We start from the raw sequence: 24,711 nt of genomic DNA on the forward strand, positions 1-24,711 counted from the left end.
CTTTCTATTCCTTACGTTTTTAAAACTTTACTCGTTACTCTTGGCTTCGGTTTAATGCAGAGGTTACGGATTAACGGACCGCGGTCAGGATCCAGACCCACCTGCTGGCTAGTACGGACCCAACCTGATTTAAAACATTTATGAATTACCACATGTGGTCTGACAACAGTGTCTAAACGTCGCTTGCAGCGCTCCTCCTGTTACCCCGAAATCCCACATCCTCTGCTCTGCCCTGCAGCGCTCCAGACCTCCTGCGCAAAGCAAAGCCTAAAGCCTCCACTCTTCCTCCCGTATTGCTGTGCTCCCACTTATCCTCAAAGCTCGAGGAGAGCATGCGCGATATTATCGTTAAATCCCTAGAAGCAAAACATGCAGAAATGAACGGTTAATTTAATATGACATATTAAAAAATCCCCATCAGCATCCAGAATATGTGCGATTTCTGATGGAGATGAGAAATCTGATTCCTGGTCTGTTGAAGTACCAATAGTTTGCATACAATCTTTAAAATAAACTGTGTTAGTTTTTTTAAATATATAAGAATTATGCTCTAATTCGTAGTTACCAATTTGTTGTTACTATATTTTAAAGTGACAAACCGGATCTTCTTGCGGTTCTTTTTCCTGTTTGGTGCGATTGCAAAAGCGGATCATGACCTGACTGGACTGAAGCGGAGCCTGAACATTTAGAGGATGTTTGGCTCAACCTGCTGCTGTGAAGCAGGATTCTCCACCATGAACAGAATCAAAAATAAATATGTATCCAGGCTCAAAATGAGCACCTTGATATGTGATTGAGAATGGCTTTGTCTCCATTCAAACCCAGGTTTAAAGCCTTGCAGGACAGCATAAAGCCCACTGCTCTCATTAAGCCATAAGCGAATCTAAGCTTTCAAACGATGTCTAACATGTCTATGTTGGTAAACTTTTTACCAGTGTAATTTTCATTCATTCTGAGCTTTGTTTGTAAACGCTCTAAAACGGTGGGTTTTGAGAGGTTAAAAAAAAACATGTTGTTAGCACACTTTACCAACCCATGCTTGCCAAATGTGGTAAACAAACAAGCTAAGCCTCCACAGGAAGACTGATAAGCCATGCGCTACAATAGGGGTGGGTACTGGCAAAGAAGTTGTGATTCGATTCGAATCACGATTCACATGCCACAATGCGATTCTATTACTATGCATCACGATACTTGAAATATTGCGATGCATCGCTGTAAGAAAAAGATACAGCCCTTACCAGTGGCTGACTGGCTGGGTATGATCTGGATAGTGACTTCAATTGATACATAACTGAAAGCAACTGAATTCATACACAGCTGTATTTATTGAAATGACTTTTGGAGGTGTTGCCATGAAAACAAATACTGGACAGAAATATTACTCTTACTGGTGTGGACACACTGACAAAATGATCTTAGGATTCATAAAACTTAAAATAAAATAAGGATAATCAGTGCCGTTTACATGGCCTCAGTGGTCCTTTAAACCAATGAAACGAAAACATTTAAATGTATGACATTTCCCCCTTTGCAAATGACGTGCGTATTTCATTTTTACCTTCTTTGTTTTTAAAGCCAAAATGCATCCAAATATCTGACTTGAAATGTGATGGAACCGCGGGGCGAATTTTCATAGTGTCCTCCATGTTTTATTTCATATGACTCGTCTCAGTATCCCGCGGCCAGACATGCTTGTGACACAAAGCAACGGGCGTCAACACATCCGCAGCGACATCTACTGGACTGGAAGTTGTATTCCACTTGATTTGGCTAATTTGCGCCAACCATTAATGTATTTTATTTGTTTATTTTTTTATTTTTTTATAATCGATTCTTGCCTTCAAGAATCGATGCAGTAGATCACAAAAATTAGAATCGCGATGCATCGTCATGACGATTATTTTGCACACCCTTACGCTACAATTATAAAATTTCCTAGAATTCAAATTCTTTTTTTGGGTACCTTCAGTACATTTATGGGGAACCTTGACCCCCATCCTGCAAGGTTACCTGATTTCTGCATCAACACACCTGATTCTAATCAAAAAGTCACCATGCAGTACTTCATGGGCTGTGTGGAAAAAGGGTTATATGGGAAACTTAAAGGACTGCGGCCCTTGAGAACCATTTTCCAAGACTGGCCTTTGCAGGTTGCCTATGGGATTAAAATTTTAAGAATTTGATTAATTTATTACAAATCCTGCAATTAAGGTTTTTAATATATACATATTATTATTATTTTTTTATTATTGGTGAGTCATTGTTTTAACTCTACAATTTTTCAGTAAAAGGTTAAGAAAAACCAATCAAATTAACCAATTTCTCTTTTAATTGATGATCAATAATATCAATGTACAAATTTACCAAATTCAATTAGAGACATTTAGAGGTTCAACCTCTACTGTTAACCAAATGTTACCATGACAACACACCACTAGCATCAGCATCAGACAGTGGGAGGAGATAAGCAGCTGTAGTGGAAGGTGGGCAGTGAAGATGAAGATGGTCCACTTTAATTCATTTTGATTGTAAAATGAGACAAAGAAACTGGGTCAGGTCTTCTGCACGTTCTATATTTTGATCAAATCAACTATGGTGTTTCATCACTTTATTTTTATTCTAATATTGACTCTAAAGCTTTGATAGTTTCATTAGGGTAGATTTCCCCAAAAAGAGCAACTCTATTGATCTTTTGGATTTTAATTAGTGTTTAAAATATAATCATGGCTTAGTACCAAGGGCTGAGGAAGTGCTACTAAAGATAATGATTTCGATTTATACAGCTGAGCTGACAGATGCTGCAAGGACTTACTGAGGACACAGGCTCCCACTTTAAGGGCGGAAACCTCCCTCCACCCCCGAAAATCAATCACTGCTGGTCTGTTTTTTTCTTGCCATATCAACAAGAAACTGAGTATGACCTTCAACATAACGATTAGCTGCCAAAGTTGAGCAAATATTTCCAGCGTAAACATCCCCTTCTATCAAAAGCTGGATATCTGATGCGCAGCCCATGGAGCCTTTTATGTCCTATCAAAGGACATCCTCAACAGTTTTACATTCATATCATAGGTAGAGAATCATTTCATACTCATTAATCAGTGGGTGTTAATGCAGCAGGGATCTATAGCCCCATGCAGCCTTTTCTGCAAAAATACTATATGTATGTGAACAAGCATGAGGAAAAAGAATCCACTTTATTCCAAGTAAGTGTTTCAAAGCAGGGTGCTTGATTATTGCAGAATAACTCAGATGATGTTCAGCTTTTCACATGTATGATAAAGCAATCAAACCAGTTCAGTTTTTTTGCCTCAATAATAAAGCAAAATAAAACAAACAGTTTTTTCATTTGGTGCCAAACAACCTTACTGTCGGTGAGTCAGACACCACTGCATCCTGACTGTAAAGTATATATCTTAAAGAGCAGGAGCAGCGTGGGTCTCTGCAGAAAACATCAGATGCAGGAGAGGTGGGGGAGTAAAGAACAAGGAGGAGCTGCATACTGCTGGACTGAATGTTTTCCACATCCATCTTCTGCCTTGTAACAGAGCAGCGTAATGTGCCTCACACAATACCACCATACAAAACGGTAATTACGAGTGTTTGCAGTTTTTAAAAATCTAATTTTAGTTTAGTTTTTTTTATTAAAAATAAGATCATTAGCACTCCTCTATCCGCGATTGTATCTGAGGTAGTCATGGAATCTGAACCGGGTTTAGAGTTAGCAAAACTATTGTCTTCATCTAAGCCTTAAACTTGTATGTTAGATCCAGTTCCAACCAGGTTATTTAAGGAGGTATTCCCTTTGATCTCCTCCTCCGTTTTAGATGTGATTAATCTATCTCTGTTACAGGGATATGTACCTAAAGCTTTCAAGGTTGCTGTAATTAAACCTCTGCTTAAGAAACAGTCTCTTGACCCAGATGACTTGGTCAATTATCGACCTATATCCAATCTTCCTTTCTTATCTAAAATTCTTGAGAAAGTAGTTGCCAAACAAGTTTGCGATCACTTGCACCATAATGAACTTTTTGAAGAGTTTCAGTCTGGCTTTAGAGCTCATCATAGCACTGAAACAGCTCTGCTGAAAGTCACTAATGATATTCTCATGGCCTCAGATAATGGACTTGTATCTGTGCTCGTCCTGTTGGATCTTAGTGCTGCATTTGATACAGTTGACCATAATATTCTTTTAGGAAAACTTGAATATTGTGTTGGAATTAAAGGTACAGCACTAGACTGGTTTAAATCTTATCTATCTGATCGAATTCAGTTTGTTCATGTTAATGACAGATCTTCAACACGCTCAAAGGTTACCTGTGGAGTACCACAGGGATCAGTGCTAGGACCAATTCTCTTTACTTTATACATGCTCCCAATCGGTAAAATTCTTAGACAGCATGGGATTAATTTCCACTGTTATGCTGATGATACCCAGCTATATCTGTCTATAAATCCAGATGAAGCTAACCCATTACATAGATTACAGGCATGTCTTGAAGACATAAAAACCTGGATGACTCTTAACTTTCTGCTTCTGAATGCAGACAAAACAGAAGTTATAGTCTTTGGACCAGAGTCTCTGAAAAAGAAGCTGATTAGCCAGTCGCTTCATTTGGATGGGATTAAACTAATTTCAGATAATAACGTAAAAAATCTTGGTGTTATTTTTGATCAGGACCTGTCATTTAAATCCCATATCAAAGAGGTTTCTAGAATTTCCTTCTTTCATCTGAGGAACATTGCAAAAATTAGAAATATCCTGTCCAGGGGTGATGCTGAGAAACTAGTCCATGCATTTGTTACTTCAAGGCTGGACTATTGTAATTCTTTACTATCAGGAAGTCCACAAACTGTAGTTAAAAGCCTTCAGCTGATCCAAAATGCTGCAGCCAGAGTTCTGATGAAAATGAAAAAGAGATCACATCTCTCCTATCCTGGCTTCTCTTCATTGGCTTCCTGTTAAATCAAGAATAGAATTTAAAATCCTCCTTCTCACATATAAAGCCTTAAATGGCCAAGCTCCATCTTATATCAGAGATCTGATTGTTCCTTATGTTCCTAACAGAGCACTTCGCTCTCAATCTGCAGGTTTACTAGTGGTTCCTAGAATTTCTAAAAATAGAATGGGAGGCAGATCTTTTAGTTATCAGGCTCCTCTCCTGTGGAACTAACTACCAGTTTTAGTCCGTGAGGCAGACACCCTGTCTACTTTTAAGGCTAGACTTAAAACTTTCCTTTTTAATAAAGCTTATAGTTAGAGTGGCTCAGGTTATCCTGAGCTATCTCTATAGTTATGCTGCTATAGGCTTAGACTTTTGGAGGACATAGGGACCCCTATTTCATCATTCTGCTTCATTCTATCTCTATTCTCCCACTCTGCAGAATCTGTTAGTTTTATCTCTAACGTTCTGCTCTCTCTGCTTTTCCCCAGAGTGGCTTTGCCTCGTCTGTTCCTGTTTGGCTGTGACGCCATCCTGGAGAGAAATATCAGCTGTGCTGCTTCCATCAACACCCTTGTTTATAGATCGGCCTGTTTTCCGGTGTGGTCCTGTTTCTCTGACCGTGTATGGCTGGATGTGCTCTTTCCATCCTCTGACATGGGAGCTGCCTTGGAGCTCGTCTGCCTGGCTGTGTGTTTCCTGGACGGGGCCGCCTTTTACAGCTGCTTTTTGTATCTCTGCTTCTGTCTCCTTGAACCCCAGTCGGCCTCGGCAGATGGCCGCTCACACTGAGCCTGGTTCTGCTGGAGGTTTCTTCCTGTTAAAAGGGAGTTTTTCCTCTCCACTGTCGCTACAAGCATGCTTAGTGTGAGGGATTGTATTTGAGTCAATGCAATCAACTGGTTTTCCTTAGATAGAAAACTTTGAATCAATTTGACTGTATGATCTGCTTGAACTGTAAAGTGCCTTGAGATGACATGTGTTGTGAATTGGCACTATATAAATAAACTGAATTGAATTGAACTGAATTAAATCAGCTGTTGAGAGGAACTGGACGATTTTCTGGCAGTCTGTTTGATAATTAAATGTTAGATATTTTTTTTCTATTCAGTGGATGCACCATACCTAAAGTCAGCTAATCAGAAATAAAATATCTGTTTTCTATTTTTGATCCAGTTCTGCAGCAGCTTCTCTCCCAAACACACTCTGCACCCATTATCTAAACCTCACACCAGGAAGCCATTTTAAACACTGGTATTTATAATTCTGAAAGTGGGCAATACCTACCACAATGTGATGAGTTTCTATACCTGTAGCTCACTCTGGTTGGATTCCATATAAACGTTTGGAGTCCTATTTGCTATTAATGTATTATTTCAATATTTTTCATTATTTAGCACTTTAACGTTGCTCCCCATGCTTTAAAACTCAAGCGTTTTGTGTATTTAACAGAAGAACAGATGATTGGGGGTATGGTATTGAGCATGCACACAATAAGTACAAAAGGAAGTAATTGCCAAGCAAGCTAGCATTTCTCAAGCAGTTGTATGAAAAGAGAAGATTTCAAGGTCAAGTGTGAAAAGGGCAAAAAAGTATCAGATCTTAGGAGAGGCAAGTGACAAGTAGAACTTTAAAAAACCAATATGAATCTTGAAGTTTATTCAGTTCAAAGCCTCAAGCTGCCAAGTTGATGGAGCCATGAGTGAGCACTGCCTGCAGATGGCGACAGTACACCACAAGGTTTGCGTCTGCTGATTGAGCCCAGTGCAAAAATCGTTTTTTAGCCTAAAAAAAAGACTACGTAAAGACTATATGAACAAACGCCTGCAATCTATTTTAAAATGAACATATATTATTAGTGTTTTTCTTTAGTAGGCATAGTATGAGACCGGGCCCCTTAAGAATAACGTTAGATAAACATAAGTTCTATATTAGCAAGAACTGGAGTTTGGTAAATAGATACACTTTTCTGATCAGTGCATTTTTATTGAAAACCTTTAAAACTCTACCAAGCAAATGACAATTAATCATCATTAGGCATTTTAAGAGGACACTTACTATGACATATAGAAAAGGTTCACTAACATTAAAATTCATCCATCTTTTATGAATTTCTCTTACGTATATGTTTAAAAAAAAACTTGGAGAGGATAGTTAACCCTTAAACCGCCTGGTCAACCACATAGTTGATCATTTGCTCAGCAAAATGCAGGCTAGAGGTTGACCAGGTAGTTTAAGGTGAAAGGAAAGGTCTCTAACTATTAAGTATGAAACACTGTAGACAAGGGGAGATGTGGAAGTAAAATATAAAACGATGAAACAAACATTGCTCTCGAAAATAAATCTAAAACCACAAACGGACAATTGTGTTAGTACAACCTGCCCGCTGCAGTCATCTCCTCGAGGGGCTCCTAGAGCTCTCACCTTCTGGCTAAATGTCAAAAATGAGGATTAATGGAGCCGCAGCTGTGAGGGAAAAGACTATGACTCATATGTTGTCTTGTAGTCAGAGATTTGTATAGCTGGAGGAGGTACTTTAGAGAAGGAAAGAAGCGGCTTGTTGCCAAAAGGTCGTTGGCGTAAATCTTCAGTCATAGCAAACACTTTCTACGCTCAGCCATTTATACAGCCTTAAGCTCTGAGATTCAGATGAAGAAATACAGAGAGGACAGTTACCAGAAGTCATAAATAGTGCATCCACTGGTGGTTGCAAAACAAGGTTTACGCACAGTCAGGTTTAACTGGGTTTCACCGGAGTTAAAAATAGTGATAGGAAAGGTGGATGAGGGGACATGTTCTGTTTGAAAGCACCAGCGGTAGCCAGCTGTCTGCCTCCAGGTTTGTGCTCTTTTCATTAGGATGAACAAAGCAAAGATCTCAGAAAGCCATTTCACAAATGAGCGATGGACTGATTTAATCCTGCAGTTAATGTAGGATTAAAGGCACTTTAAAAGAACAAACAAACGAGGATTATAACTGCACTTTCATTGAGGAATGACTGGAAGCAGCAAAGCTGAACCAAAACAAGAGGAGCTGTCCATCACCAGGTTGCATGAGCTTTTATCTTGCATTGAATAAACTATGAATAGGTCCCATTTTATTCAACCGTTTTGTTTTGATAATAATGAATATCCTTAATTTTCCACTGGATACACTTTAAAAAGGTCGAGGTTTGCAACTTTTAATAGCTGTAATGATCAAAAAAGCAAACATGAAAATGCATAGTTGCGAAAGTCCCAACTAAGAAAGATGGAACTTAAAGACTATTGAGACATCTACCAGTTGACAACGTTAACAAGACGTCTCTCCCACAACAGAAATGACCCAGCAGAGATGTCTGACAATGACCTACAAACAGCTGCTAAACAAGGTGTTGGAAGGGGTCTAGATTGGAGTTTTTCCTTTTTTTTTTGAGACTCAAATGTGACACCATGTCTAACCAAGAGAACAATGGCACCAAACACAACAGCAAATCTAGAAAAAGAACCCTGAAAAGACAAACAATGGAGGCGTTGTGATGATCCAGGGTCCAGACTCACTGGAACACTGTGACAGGACGCAAGATACTGTCTGTAAAGCCAAGTAAACTTTAGAGAGGGGTTGGACGAAATCCCTCCAGAATGACACCAGAGTGTTGTTGAATTTGTGTTGACACAAAGAGGGCATCTCTCCCCATCCTAAAGTCAATACAAGCAGAACAGCAAAACATTTCTAAAGCAGTCTCCCAGAAACTAAGAGCTAAAACTACTACTGAGTCCTGATTGGGAGCATCCACGCTGCCACACACCCACCTGGTAGTGAGATGGGCGACAGCTCGTTATAACCTCCGAAAGAGGCGTTGCGGATGAGCTTTCGTCCGTCCGGGTGTGGAGGCCGAACCGATGCCGTCCCGCCGCACGTGGAGAAACGTCGACGGTTCAGCAGGCCCTCCTCCTTCATCATGGGCCCGGCCGGAGCTCCCTCAGCGAGGGAAGGAAAGGGGGTGGAGCAGCTGGGAACGCTTGAGGGGGTTTGGAAGGTTGGAGGGTGACGGGGGAACCGATTCACTCTAGCGTGAATTGGAGGAAAGAAAACAGATGTAGAGCTCAGGGTGCATGCACTGAATCAGAGCATCTAATCGGCCCGTCTCCCTTACACTCTCTCTTCCTGCTATGTGACTGAGAGCCTGTAAGTACTTAATAAGGAATAAGCCGAGCCCCGCCTACTCCCTCTGCTCCGGATGGGAGGGGAGCTGCATCCTGTTTTGATAAAAAAACACTGTTATGTCTCATCTTCCTCTGCTGCTGAATTTCCCCACAGGAGTTTCTTATTATCCGTGTGAATCCAAAGGGATACTTAGCTTCCACCTGCATGTCCATGAATCATTGGCGTCTCCAGCATCTAGGAGGCAGATTGATGCTTTCTAAAGATCTCTACAGCCTTGTTTGGTTTACTTTTTTTATTCATCCTTATTATCTTGAATCCATGACGTTCAGTCTCCTTTTTCTAATCATGTTTAGAAGCTGTGGTGAATAATTACCAGCGTGAGACTGAATCAAAATCTCAACACTCTTGCGGTTACCACACGCCCTCCAACACATTTTCAGTCCTCAAACTGTCAGATTTGAGCTCAGTTTTAGCAAGCTGCATATAGGACTGCATATATCTACGGATTGTATTTTCATTTTTATTCTCTGTAAAGTGACCTTGAGCGTCCAGAAAGGCGCCGTTAAATAGAATGTATTATTATTATTATATAAAGCTAAAATGATCCATTATTTCCCGATTCCTTCCCTGTAGCCGGATCTTTCAGTTAAATTTATTGATGTTTTTTTTTTTCCTGGTAATAAATAACAGATTTTCAGGCATGCTTTTTTTTTTTTCTCAGCTGGGCCTTTTATATCGAAACATTCCATTTTATAGCGGCTACAAAATTTAAAGGAACGACTAGCTAGCAGCATTTATATAATTTAAATAATTGATAACATTCTGTGAGAATAACCAAATATAACCCGATAGGTGTATTCTGGTGTTTTAGCATCAGTTTTGCTCCCTAAAAACAGTAAAAATAAATTGCCGTGTATGAATTTAATCATTCAGAAACAATTTCTTTCCATTTTTTTGCAGGATTTGATATGTGCTTGTAACAAAGGCCTGAGTAATAATTGCCTTAGGATAATATTTCAACTTCCTTGCTTAAAACACGTTTAAAAATGATCATCCTTAATGAATATATGTATTTATACATTTATTTTGGGTTAAAATTTACAGTTATTGCTAATCTTTCATTTATCACTGTGGGATTCAATTTGCCTGTCTGCTTTTAGTTGATACAAATCCATTTTACTAATTACAATTAAAAGAAAATCTTACATTAAAATAAAAACAGAAATGAACACGGATCTAGAGCTAAGGCTCCCAAAGTGGTTTAGAAGATTTAAATAGCATATGTGTACCTAATATATGGTACACCATTAAACTATAAAAAGCACAATTAAATAAAGATACCTATTAAAAGGCTGGGGTCGGCAGTCTGTGGCACTATTAAATTTGGCTTCATGAGCTAAAAAGTTGGGTATTTAGAGCAGATTTTTTCTTTTTTAACAATATGAACAAAGATCTATTCTATCTAAATGCATTCAGCAGCAGCCTAGGGCAGCCCATGGCTTTCTGTTGGAGTAGTAACGGGAGGGGTGCGTTACTTCGTGTGCAGTACAGTCTCAGTCAGTTACTCGCTACCATTCTCCTGCTGCAATTTTCTGCAAAGCTTTTAGTTAAACAGAGTTAGCTTATACTATCTTTCAGGTTTACTATTTACTTTTGCAGTTATAGAAGCTTTACTGGACTTTTCGAAGATGCTTTCAGTGTGATAGCGGTAACTTGTAGCGACAGTGCACCTAGCATGTGGCAGCCTTCTGCACCTCCAAACGCCCATCCTTTCCTCGTTTGCTAAAGAGTTTTTTTTTTCTTTCTTATCTCCCGATAAATAGCTGTGAAATGTCCCTTATGAGGGATGCATCTCTGTAATCCTAAAAGCCTGTAACTGCTGTGAGGATACGAGGTCATAAGGCAGCACTTAAACGGACACAAACAAGCACAAAAACAAAAGCTCTATTGAGGACAGAAGGAAGTGTGTTGCATCGTGGATAATCAGATTCCTGGTGTTTTAATGTTGCAGATCAACCGTGCGCCCTTTCTGCAAACCTGGCATCATTTAAAACAACAGACAGCCACCTGTACATGTGCCTCTATTGGTGCCAAGAAAGCTTCTTTTAGGAGGATCAAAAAACATATTGTTGCATAAAACCAAACACATTAATGTCTTATTGGCATTCAGGAGTGATTTAACATCATTTTTTACTCTATGGACGAAAATACACAGCTAGACTGAGAGGTTCTGTCACAAAACCCGCCATTTCTGGAGTAAATTAAAACATTGATTGCAGCAGTGTTTTGCTTTTTAAATTAATTTCTGTATATCTAAGCTCGTATTACGGATGAGAATGTATTTAAATGCGTTAGTGTTTGCTTACACTAGACTACACAAGACGATCTAATCGCTGTATTTGCTGAGAATGAGCCTTTGTGATAAACATTTGCACAAAAATGCTGCTTTACTGATATGTTTACTTAGTAAAGTGACCGTTTTAGGTGATATTTTCAACCAAATGGATGTTTCACTTCACCACTGTATTATTCCCTGTCCGACTCATGATCTCACGGTCAAAACTGTTAGCCCAATCCACAAATATGAGCATCATATGATGTTTTGGCGGATGGAACACCAACTTTTGGTCTCAACTTCTACAAAACTGACCTGCTGTGTTCTTTGGTCTACCTGATCATGTTTGTTTCCCAACAAACCTCTGAGGTCTGAACAGGGCAGCACCCCTGCTTAGGGGTGCTGCCCTGTTCAGAAATATATTAGACTTAGACTTTAGTCTTAGACTTAGACAGATTTATTTTGTAATTTTGTATACACCAGTGTATACAAAAAGAAATTTAGTTTAGAACAGCTCTTTAGACAGTTTAATTTCTTAAAGTGCAGCCTTGATAAGGTAAGCAGCAGTTGTTGTTGAGCTGCTACTACTGCCTCCAGCTTTAACCCACTAGGCCAAAACTCCCCTAATTATTGTTCTGCTTTACAAAAACACACTCCTGTCTTCTGCTAAACTCACTAAACACATTACGTTTTGTGGTTGCAAAGCAGCAAAATGTAGAGAAGACCTTAAAGTAGATGCCTCAGAACTGTTTAGCTGTTTTCACTGCAATTCATCCATGATGGTTTACCAGAAAAGAGGTAAATATGTGAGTTGAAAGATGACAGGCATTGGAAAAGATGACAAGATGATGTCTTGACATCAAAATCTCAGAGCGCCGTGCTAGCCTTTAATCAGGTCTCTGCACAAACTATACCAGAGTCTCACGTGAACAGTCTCTATGGACTAACAGCCTAATCCTTTCTAAAACTACCGTAGCCGTGGTTACCGAACCTTCTGCTGCTGTAAAATGTGCCGCCCTCGCTGTCTGACTCGAACGCGCTTTAATTAAAACAGGTAATAGGATGCTTGGAATGAGTGAATCATTTCCCTCTGCTAATTAACCTGGGTGCAGAGGAAACGTCCGCTCCTGCCGTGCCACTGGCACACATGAAGCACTTAAAAAAAAAATTATCTAAAATTACTCATGACATTTGGGTCAATTCTTCACATCCTTGCCATGGAAATAAAAATGAACTGGGTCCATATCTGACTGAAGGAAATAATAAAACATTACATCACAGCTGTAATGATGGCTACACCAGAGACGGCCGGAGAGACTCAGTCACACACAGCAAAAACTACTAACGCAACTAACAAGCAGACCTGGTAAGCCTGGGATTACCTTTGGAAAAAAAGAGTCTATTTAAAATCATAGGCCTATTGATACCTTCTAAGGTAGGTGTTCCTTTTTAAAGTCACTACAACAATGCTACACACCCCAAAAACCTTATTTCAGGGCTGTTATGTTCTTAGGATTTCTCTTCTGTCCCCAAAGAAGCCATTTAAGGAAAGTATATTTGCATTCATTCAGCAATCAAAAACTGTTCTACTCTACCGTACCTTAGTTTTCTGATGGTTATCAAAAAAAAGCATCCAAAGCAGCTTAATCTCTCATGTCATGCTAAAAATCACTCTGAAATCCTCCAGCCCCGGGAGCAGGGACCTCAATGGTGTCCTCTCATTTGGCTTTGTCTCTTCCCCGTACATGGTGCATTGCTCTGGTCGAGCCAGTGCTCAGGGTTTACTCACTGGATGAGAGCACAGCATGAAGGAAGGGATGGTTGTAGATCAGGACGGCCTCCTCCGAGGAGTTAGCCCTGTCTGACGGGGCCTAATCCCTGCAGCTGATCCTAAATCCATGCTGATCCCACCTGCTCCCTTGCTTTTCATCTCCCTCTACTGCTCATTTTAGTTCATTCACTCTTAACTTAATACCCATGCAAAATTTTTGAATTCCTGTCATTAATTTATTTTACTTTCTCCTACTGTGGGCTCCCTGAGTGAACCATAATCACATTTAACAAATGTTCTTAACTTTAGCGAACGATTGTAAATGATCCTAAGAAATGTGATGTAATCCAGCCCTGTCAGACTGTTTTCATTCACAGAAATGGCATCGAAGGAAGAGAGACTTAACCAGTTTGGAGATCCAGGTTGTGCTGACCGAGAGCTGAGCAGCGTCACATCCGAAAATGATATCAAAAACATGTCTAGTAAAAGCAAGTCAATAAAACTACAGGTGGAGGCAAGAGGTGCAACATTTGATCTAAATACTGATACCTATGTTAAAACCCTGTGCAATAACCCTATTATTGTGGACGCACTTTATATACTTCATATACGCTGTGCAGCTTTTCCTCCTCCTTCTTTTTTGACAATTGACCCAATGTTACGAATAAATCTCTCTACTATGAGATCAATAAAATCAATCAATTAACATGAGTTCACCATCACCCGCCATAACAGGTCATTCTGCTAAATCTCTTTAATACATACCTACACCTGTAAAATACATCCATGCCTGTCATCCCTTCACCATACTCTCCATCTCTCCAATACAGACCTACAAATATAAAAACTTTAAAAGGCGAAACTCAAACATTCCACATTTAGTGTAACGACAAAGCTACGGCGGCACCATGAAATGAACTGAATGAGTGTCTTACTGTTAAAAGAAGTTCAAGCAGCTGAACCTTTTTTCTGATCTTTCTATCCATTTTCTGTTCCAGATGTTATTTCAGTAATAGCTTGATCTCACAGAGTTCACCGACTGTTCTTTCTTTTGACAGATGAAACCAGTATCCATTCTATACAGACATACCAACTTTCTAACCTGACTCCGCCAGATGGATATGCGAAGCAAATCCATCTGGAAACCTTCCGTTGAAGTAATTTTGGGAAGGGGCGAAAATACTGGTTAGCTGATTGGCCTATGTTGGTGATAGACGGGCCAAATAAACCAATCAGATCAACGAAGCATATGACGTAACAGAGCGATGACGAAACACAACCACAAGCCAGGCTACTCTTGCCGAAACCAGTCGGGAGAAGAGCAAAAACATCTTTTCCTCTGAGAAAAGCCTCCAGAGCAGTGTTTTGCTCTTCTTTCAGTGAAGAAATACTCTGTGAATCCGATAAAACTTGCTCGATAGCCACGCTAACGCTAGTTTTATCGGCTGAAGCCGCCATGTTCTTTAGACTGAACTGTCGCGCTTCTCGTTGCGTCACACCTCAACCCGCCTCAAAGCCAACGCTGATTGGACGTTCGTTTGGTGAACGGCTCCAAATTTTCTTTAACGGAGAATCTCCAGACTGATTAGCGAGTGAAACCTTGAAAGCTGGCGAGATCAGGATGGTCTCACGAGGCTACCAACTTTCTGCAGATGTGGCCTAATAAAGTGGACAATTGCTTTTAAGTAACAACAAATGTAGTCATTCAGTGAAAAACTAGGTTTGGAAACATAACTTCTACGTCGAGTCCTCCAGACTCATAAGTTTGTACCTGAGAAAAGATTAGAAACATAAGAAAAATGGGTGAATGTGGTATTTACAAATTTGTTTGTACGAATACTTCTAGCATGAGGCCTATTGTCTCCAGATGTGAATTAAAAGGAGTTGAATGTTCTGTGAAGGTCTCACATGTTAGCTAGGAAATGCCAGTCAAGAAAAAGTTTTAAGTAGACAAATCTGGTCTGCAAAAAAAAAAAATCCATTGCTGATAAAGATCCACGGGAATCAAGCTCGGTATTTGCCACACTGCAAAAATGCGAAGAGGTGCTGGTTACAGTAAATAAGGTGTTTTAGGCTTTTGTTCAGCAGAGATAAAGAAGCTGTTAATGGATTGAGATGAATAAAAGGAAGATACTTGAAGAAAATCTGTTAAACTTGATCCACAGCTATTTTATTTTCATTTTTTTTTGTGGCTCTTATAGTGCTGAAAACAAACACACATCACACTTTTCAGATTGTTGTCACCCCAACAATGCAGGGCTCTGAGTTGGTCTATTGAATTAAATCCCATTAAAGTACACTATAAATTCTAATTAAAATGTGATGAAATATTGGACATCGATGGAGCACTAATAGGTTTGGATGAAAATCATATCCATTCTGTATATTATAGTTAGGCACATTCAAAGATGCTCACAGAGGATGAATCAACAAGAGGGACTTCAAAGCTTGTTGAAGACATGTTGTCAAAAGAGCTTCTTGGTTCCTTTTTGCTGTCAGTGAGTCATCAAGCAAAGGTTTCTCTTCATGTGGGATATTCTAACAGACTTCTATAAGAATCAGCCAAACCAAGCCGACACATGATGAAAGCAGGGAAATCTTTAATTATTTAAAGGCTGAAATAAGGCCGACAGTGATGCATGAGGATACCAGGACTTAGTACGGTAGCCTTATTTAACCCAATATGAGGTTTCTTCATATGAAAATGACCAGAAAGCGCTCAGATATAAACCCAAAGCGTTTCATCTGCTGGAGAAGAATTCTTGTGTCTGGATGCTTGTGATCTGATAGAACTGTGACACTGCTAAACAACCACTCATCTTCACACCTTGGCTGTGAATTTTCCCTCACGGCTCCAACTGCAATCTTCTGGATTTGAGTAATCTTGTGTCACTGTGATGTGTGCGGGTCTGAGCCAAAGGAATTATGGGAGAAAGCTTAGATGCTAACACGCTGTCTCGACGACAAAGAGCTCAAGCTGTCGTCGAGACAGCGTGGGCTTCGACTTTCCTCTGACGGATCAAGACCAGTTTCTACTGGCTCCGACATCCGTATGGTTCAATGGAAGAAAAAAAAAATCTGTTGCCATGGATACTTATTTAGGAACTGAAAGAGTCGAAGGTCTGCTAAAGCTTCCATCCCGTCTTGTTGGGTGTAAATAGTCACAGATGACAATCACCTGGACCATGTTTCAAATCAGTACACAGAAATATATGCATGTGGTGTTTTTCAGCCTTTTGCATGTGCAAACAAAAGTTAAATTCTGGTTTGATATGATTTGCTGACAGCTAGTAATTTTTTTTTACATTTCTAGTCCTGATAGTGGAAATTAAAAAGTTGAAGATTTTTTTGTTTTGTTTTTACACACCTTATAAAACACAAATTCAAAGGCGATATCTAGAAGTTTAACACCTCCTGGTCAGTAGGGGGCGCACTCACCCTCATCTACTCTAGTTCCGTACCATTTCCCAGCGAACTTATCAGGTACAAAGAAAAGCAGTAACTTCTGAATGGCACTGGACTCCTTTGCTTCCTTTAGCTGAAAATGTAATCAATGTTTATCCTCGTTTTGCTTCTTTTTTTGGGGAGGATGGGGAGCTGAATCTGCAACATGTAACTCAGAAAAGGTAATTTCTCAGCTCTAACTAATCTAGTTGTTACCAGAATCTAGCAATGCCTGAGCTCCTTTTTCCCCATGACTTCAATGTATCCAAGGGTAAGTGTTTATTTATTTTGGATCCGCAAGGATTTACAAAAGAATATTTCCATACTACGTTTTCTTGGCAAATTATTACTTTTCTGGATGTATTATTTTTTTTAAAAGTAACTGTTTTAATAAAAAGTTGCAATCATGACCTCTAAATGTATGTCCCATTGGTTCTATAGAATAAAATCCAATATAAGGTTTTCTCACCCTTTTAATTTAAGCCAATTCTTTAAAGCTTGGCTGCGGTGCCTTGCTCCTGTGATGCTCAAAGTGTAATAGTGTTTTAAACCCCGACTTTAACGCCTCTACAAATGTACAAAACATTTCTGTCCCTGAAAGCTTTCACTCTGCAGATACTGGTTCCCTCTAGTGGTACGGTCAGTCTTAAATCAAAGAAACAACTTCTTTACTGTCACACTTTGCATTTTGCCCCAGTTAAATAAAAATTATCCAGTCCTGCAAAACTTTAAATTTAAGGTAACCAAGCAACCATCCATTTTAAATAAACAATCGTGTCTGTGTTTATCAGATCTCCACTCTTACCAGCAGTGGCGGCTGGTGAAAAATATTTTTGGTGGGGCTGATATAGCCTAGTGTATGTCTCCAACTAATCCGGAATAAGAATTCGATTAAACAATTGGACAATACATACAATTTAACAGTAATGATTTAATTTACTATATAATAACAGTAACAGTGATGATTTTGGTCACTGTGACGGGGTTCTTTGGCCTCCAAGAATCCAGGCTCAGTCGGGTTACCGGTGTTGGTGATTTATTGAGCTCAAAAACTCAAAATAGGGTGCAAAAGAAACTAAACATATACCAGATACTCTGGGCCTCAGCCTCCCTCCAGTTACCAGCAATGTAACAAAGAAACAGAAAACAAAAATTGCCGCTTTTCTTCCCACAGCCCTCATTAAATAGTTTAAGCCCCTCACCTCAGGCTCTCTTATTTCTGATTTCTTCTCATTAATCAGTTTTGTCCATATATTACCTCCACAAACAATTGATTTACAAAAACAAATAATTTTTACAACTTAATTCTTTTACACAGATTCATTGACTTATTCAATTACACCAAACTGGATTTGAACCCAGCAAAGATGCAGCCAGACTGAAGATGACAAGTCCCCATAGCATAAACACGTAGGCTACACACACACACCCACCACACATACACACACATACACACACACACACACACACCCCACACACCCACACACACACACGGCTAACCCCACTGAAATACTAAGTGTGCACCCTCAATACGCCAGCAGGTAACCAGGAACAGCTTGTGTGTTTTAAGTTCATGGAGCTACTGGTCTCAGCGCGAATGTATTGGTCCTCACAAACACAGTATAACAGGAATGTGTGTGTGGCGCGCAAAGTTAGAGAGGTTGTTTTAAGCGACGAGGTGGATTCGTCAGAGTCACAATAACCATGACATGAAATGTTCATATCCTACAACAGGGATATTCTTCTGGCAAACGGGTAGATAAATAAGGATCTCACCGAATTTGCTGGAAGCTGCATCTCGCTCGTTACATTCGCCATCGTCCCTCTCATTGTCTGCACCTGCGCTTGGGTTCAGAAGCCTGTAAAAGTGCAGTATTTTCAGCGCCCCAAGACCATAAAGTTTCGAGACGCTGATTGGCCATTAAATTCACCTAGCAAAAGTACATGATTGACAGATTCTCTGCAAATATGGGTCAGTCTGATCAGCGCCCCCAGAACAGAGACGGTAGGAGTCTGTCTGTGGAAATCCACAAATGAATGACAGTAGGTAGGGAAATGTAGTTTATATAATTTGTTTTGCTTATAGGTACACAGTCTAGAGAGTAAAACTGACATTTATGATTTAATTTCTAAAAATATATTTTACGTTTCTCTCTTCTTATCAGGGAGGGCGGTGCCCCAGCGCCCCCTATGGGCCGGCCGCCACTGCTTACCAGGCTAGATTTGAACCAGACCTGCATCCATCTGTAACACAAGGTGGATACAGTCCAACATTCCTTATAGACCCAGCAGAGGGCGCTGTGGCACCACAATAAGAAGCATTGGTGGTTATGTAAGATCCTTGTGAAATACTTGCTGTTTCTGGTTCAGTGATGTGTTTTTTGTTTTTGTTTTTTTTTTTTGTTTTTTTACCAGCGTGAGAGATAAGAGAATGAAATATGATCATGAAGAGAGAGATGTCGATATGAGGGTTTATGTAGATCACAGGTTCGGTGAAGGTAGATAAAGAATTAACGATTAGAGCTGATATAGACACTGATAATACAGGCTATGAAATTCACATTCTACATGTTGCAATCCACTTCTGACAATAAAATAACAAAGGTCTAAAAGGCAAGGCGAGAGCGATCGATAGGCTCTGAGTAAACATTAAACAGTGAGGAGTTTTATCATGTCGTAAACTCAGTAGCTCAGACACAGCAGTGAGCTGCTTGTCAGTCCAGTGTGGAACAGCTAATCTGATTATTCTGTAATTGATCAATGTCTACGGCTGTAATCAGGGAAAACGCTGCAGAACCTGGGTCTTTTTTACCCTGGTTTACTGCTGCAACTGCAGTAGTTTTACATCCTATACAGATTATACATGACATTATTGAGTAATATGGGTCGGATCCAATCAGATATTCTATAAAAGGAGCATTTTTATTTTATTCTTAAAATGTTTCCTTTACTGACAAACTCTCACTTTTCTCTTTTTTCTAACTTGAATTTTAACTGTACCTGCATGCTTGTAAACCTGAAATTCCCTGAATGAGGTTTTTTATTCCATGAAAAATTTTAAGCTTTAAACTGAAAGATTTCAGATGATCATGAAGATAACAGAGTTTCTACAGAAGCTGTAAACAAAAAGAAAACAGTTCAGCAGTAACTGAACTGCCGTTTCATGCAGATTCTTCCTTTTTATAAAAAACATAACATTTATTGTGTTTAAAAAGTATTCATACCCATTCCCATTATGTTTTGCATGCAGGCTACATTAACAATTGAGCAAAACTATGTATTTTAGTCTGTAATCTGACATGTTTTATAACCATTTTTTAAATATTTTTCCATCCCCAATCTGAAGGTACTGAATTTGGTACTTTTCTTGGTACCGACCAAATTCCATCAGTAGTATTAAGTGCCAAGATTTGTCAAATCACACGCTACCATGTCTTGGTACCTAAATGCATCACTGTGACAAAAAGTGAGTGGAGGAGTTGTTGATTTTCCATACTAGAAATAAACGCAGTGTTACAGAGAATGTTGCTACAGCAAACAAAGTGAGCATGGCTAATAGGAAGCACTTTAGAGGAAGGCACCTCTTTCCCAAATGCAATGCAGATTACGATCCCTGCAATATTTGTGAAGCAAAGTAAAACACAAGCAGCGGGAATACTGTTTTTACAAGGCATAAAGTTTGCACAAGTTTTAACAGCCTCAGATCAGAGGTTACAACTCCTGCATTTGTCACCATTAGCATCCATTACCCAGCATCATGAGGCAGCAGCGTCGTCATCTTAAGGGCTGGTTATTCTCCCGCAGCAGTGTGTCGCAGTGAGCTTGTCGCAGACATTTTTGATTTATGCCCAATATTGAGGCGTGGTCTGCGCTATGTTATTCAACGCCAAAACGAAACGACAATCACGAACTAGCTGTGGGTCTAGATACGGCCAAGGCGGTGAGGAAGTGGGGGCAAGTTTGTGTGACAACGGAGGGACATAAGGGCGAAAAAGAGCAGGGATCCAGGTGGGAAAAAGGTCCCAGCGTTCTTGCACAACTCACTCTTCTAGCTGGTCCAACTTCTTGAGTCGTTTTCCACAATGGCGGTCATACAGAAAAAACAAGGCAGTAAGGTACCAAACAGGAAATACGCATAGTGTAAAACAAATGTAGATTTGACCAATCAGAGGCCTCCTGTCTGCGGCACTGTCTGCGGTCACCTACAATGTGGGAGAGGTGCAGCAGTGTCTGCAGAAGGTGCGGGGACATCTCTGCGTTCACTGGAAGACGTGCAGACGACCTGGTTTGGAAGTATAAATCAGCCTTGAGTCTGCTTTTGAATTTATGTTTTTTATTTTAACAGTACATAACATACGCCCTGTTAAATACCAACACTGAATCCCAGGTACCTGGTATCACTGTGAAACCTGTTAGCAAACTGGGAATTTGCAATTTTAAAAACACTCAAACTTGCATTTCATTTTTAAGTAAAAATACAAAAGCAATTTTATCTTTATTTTCCACTGCAAGAACCATGAGCAACAATTATGCCATTTATGTATTTTGAATGTTTGCATATTCATGTAGATGTAGCAATAGCAACATTAGCGGTTAGCCGTAATTGATAATTTTTTTAACCATCATTTTCTGGTCTCTTAACATCACAGATAAAAGTGACAAAAGCAGCAACATTTACTGACTGCTAGCAGGTGAGTCCCTGATTGGGGGAATAGAGACCAGAGTGGAGATAGCGACGAAGGCTAATGTTAGCATCCTTCCACTAATGAAGTAAATCAAGAGAGAGTAAAATTGCGCTCTGTTCAGGGTGCGTACTTGCAGGTATTTCTTGTTTGTACAACAAACCAGCACACAAAAAATTAAAAATAATCCTCTTTCACTCCAGATTTTCCGTTTTCAAATGAGGCCCAACACCAATAGACATGATTTCCAGGTGATGACTCCTATAAAGGCAACATACAGCGAACAGGGTTATGTATTTAAGAGTTCGAACCAAATTAGAGTGGAAACCACAGTCTGAAGATCCCTCCACAGATTATGACAAGATGCCACAGGGACAAGCTGAGGCATTATCTAAACCCCTCTTCTATCATCTCGTTCTCTTTCAGTCTTAAACTGTAATCTATCAAACAAAGAAGTCCAGCTAAACCACAAATTGATAGAAAGAAAACTGATCTGATCATTATTCCCCCCAAATCTGCTCCCTCATAATTCGGAGGAAAGTAGGAGATCACCAGTCTTACCCTGGCTGTAGCTGACCCCTGGGCTGAGGTTAGAGGGCGTGGCAATGTGCTCCCTGTTGGGTGTTTGGAGGCCTGCCTCCTTCTCCTTCTCCTTGTCCTGCTCCTTGGCCTGCCGTTGGCTCATCCTGCCTGGGGTCAGAAGGATGCTGTCATCGCTGGACGTTACGGCAGCTTTAGATAAAGAAACAGAAGACATTAGGCCACTTCAAACAGACAATTTCTACACAGAGCCCTCTAGTGGAGCACCAATTTGATGATTCCCCCATTTCATAACCCATACTTGATAACTTACATAACATTTGTTTTCATCTACATCTTATGGGTGGAAATATGATGTTTGTTAGGAGCTCATGAGCACATGGCTCTGTCCCTTATCACTGTACTTTATGTTCCAGTGGATAATGACGCTAGCCAGGATGTTATTGCTTAGGAAGGGAGAGCGTTTCAGATGAGCACCCATGGTGACATGTTTACACGCTAAAGCGTTTACCATCCAGCTTAAAGTGTGTGGCAGCTTTACTATAAAGACCATGAAGATAAATTAGAAATACAGACTGACTGTCCATCAGAGGTGGGAGTCAACAGGAAGCTAGATATACATCCGCTAGATCTTACACAAGAAACTGAAAAGCTTTTAAACATGAACCGATTTTCTACATTTATGTAACAGATGTTCTATAAGGATTTCTGTTGTGAGGTTTAATGTTCTTATTTTTAAACGCAGGAAGCATAATCCTGTCAATCATCTTGCAGATATCCAACGGGGCCGATTAATCCCAAACGCTCTGCTGGTCAGTTAACTTAAAAAAAAAAAAAAAAAATGCTGTGAAACTTTAACTTCACTTATATTAACGACAAAACACTCTTTAAAGCTCAGGCATTGGTTCAGTGAAAATATGAGCTAAAGGGAGCAGTAGATAAAAACATGATGCCGTATTCTCAGATACGATTGTCTATAACCATCGCAAAGGAGGCATCATTTCCTTTCTGGTTGATTTGACATGCTGTTTGCGTCCTCAATCCATAGAGGTTAACCTGCAGGCTGGGGGAGGAGGTATTAGCTCCGTTTCTGTTACAAATGTGCACAAAACTCTATTGATATTGTGCTTATTTCTAAAATAGCAAAGATTTACAATAGCAGTATTTCATTAAATAAAAAATACAGCAGAAGTGAACACATTTGTTCAAGGGATGACTTTCATAACAACATGGCAGCAGGGATGTAAACATGAGATACATCCATATTACAGCCACGGCTCTAGTGGGCGCCATCATCCTCCAACTACTTCTTCTCTATCTTTTTACATCAGTAAGGTACAGCTGCAGGTAACGGGACTCACGTGATGCAAAAAAAAAAGTTTTCTTTTGCAATTTTGTGAAATAGAATATTTCAATACGACTGAAAAAACACCTCATCGAAGGATAAAAACTTTTTATCCTTTTTTTGTTTTTGTTTTTTTAAACAGCCGTGTTTCCATTTAGCTCATTTATTTTCCTAATTTCAGTTTGTGCAATTCGATGGTTCCTGGAAATGAAGCTACTGATTGTGGAACAGAGTTGACCTCTTTCAGATGAACTTTCACACCTCCTCAGACGAAGTGGATAATCTGTGGAAACGCTCTAGTCTGATTAACAGCTTTAGTGAATATATCCATAAAGTACAGCTGGCAAGCTAAGAAGGGCCTGACTGTTAAGCAGCAGAGTGCAGGCTGGGTGTTCCATCACTAATTAACTAGCTAATATGAATTCCTTGTATTGTATTTAAAATTTTTGTGTAAAAATAATGTTAAAAATGAAAACCTTTTTATTTTTTTACTGAATCATTTCACATTGATGATTAATAATCCAAATTTAGCTACAAAACGGCCTAAAACTAAATATTTTCAAAAATAAGCAGTGATGACTCAACAATTTTCAATTAAGGAAAAAAGCACAAAGGGATTAACCAACAGAAAAAATGATTTGTTCTTACACATACAAGCTAACATTTCCGCCAGCTAGCAACAAGGGGATAATGAAAAGCAAAAGAAACATAAACTTAGATATTGTTGGACTTATTTTTATTTTTTTATTAATTTATCTTGGCTTCTTTAAAGTTAAACACTTCCCATGGCTCAGTTTGGCTCCAGATCCCAGCCCTGGACCCAATGCTGACTGTATAAACTGCCCAGAGTCCCCTCCCCCCCTGAAAGGTCGCTGGCTTACCAGAGGCGGCATGATGTTCTCTCAACTCTGCATGGTGCTTGCAGGGGAAAACGAGTGGAGACAGAACAGGAAAAGAAAAAGAAGAAAACAGAGAGAGCAGGGAAAAGGTTGCAGGGATTGAAAAAAAAATGAGTGAAGGTTTTTGGATGCAGAATAAAAGGAGGGGAAGAGGAAAAAGATGGGTGTCCACCATGCGTTGTTGGCCAGATGTTGCCGGGTTTGCGTGCAGCAGGGGTTGGCAGCATCAGCAACAGCAGCGGCAAGTGAGGATGCAGCCGCATGCGACGACAACAAGTGACATTAATCCCCCCAAAAAAGGAAGACAAGAGACAAAACAAAAGAAAACATTAGTTTAACTAAAATGTTCATGAGAGAACATAAAACAAAGTGTATCAGAACATAAAAAGTAATGGCTTTGGAGGGTATAACATGTTAAAAGATAAAATAAAAATGGATTCATTCACATTACACAAAAAGACAAACTATATTGGTTTAAAATTAAATATAGGATTTTCATTTCCTAATCTGCTTGCTAATAAAACAAAACTGAGCAGGATGTTTTTATTTAATTGATGATAACAATAAGATTTGTCTCTTTAAAAGGTCATGCATTGAAGTTAT

At 39.5% G+C, this 24,711-nt stretch overlaps 1 protein-coding gene across 13 annotated transcripts in view; it reads right to left on the reverse strand.

Moving 5' to 3' along the window:
* The window catches only part of osbpl8 (oxysterol binding protein-like 8), an 84,538-nt gene that overhangs the window by 13,296 nt on the left and 46,531 nt on the right, over nucleotides 1–24,711 (reverse strand). For 4 of the 13 annotated variants that reach the window (XM_038281883.1, XM_038281878.1, XM_038281882.1 and 1 more), the window contains exons 1-3: nucleotides 24,281–24,386; nucleotides 24,091–24,117; nucleotides 21,886–22,056 (exon numbers count right to left, since the gene is read on the reverse strand). In XM_038281883.1, coding sequence (XP_038137811.1) covers nucleotides 21,886–22,056; nucleotides 24,091–24,117; nucleotides 24,281–24,371 — 289 coding nt within the window. In that variant the 5' untranslated portion in view covers nucleotides 24,372–24,386. Of the gene's footprint in view, nucleotides 1–8,737; nucleotides 9,093–13,027; nucleotides 13,102–21,885; nucleotides 22,057–24,090; nucleotides 24,128–24,280; nucleotides 24,387–24,711 lie in introns of those variants that run through there. The other 9 variants (XM_038281879.1, XM_038281881.1, XM_038281880.1 and 6 more) reach the window with 6 other exon arrangements.

This window comes from Cyprinodon tularosa, unplaced genomic scaffold (assembly GCF_016077235.1).
Source record: "Cyprinodon tularosa strain WSP-4 unplaced genomic scaffold, ASM1607723v1 ctg177, whole genome shotgun sequence".
In the NCBI taxonomy this organism is placed as follows: Eukaryota; Metazoa; Chordata; class Actinopteri; order Cyprinodontiformes; family Cyprinodontidae; genus Cyprinodon; species Cyprinodon tularosa.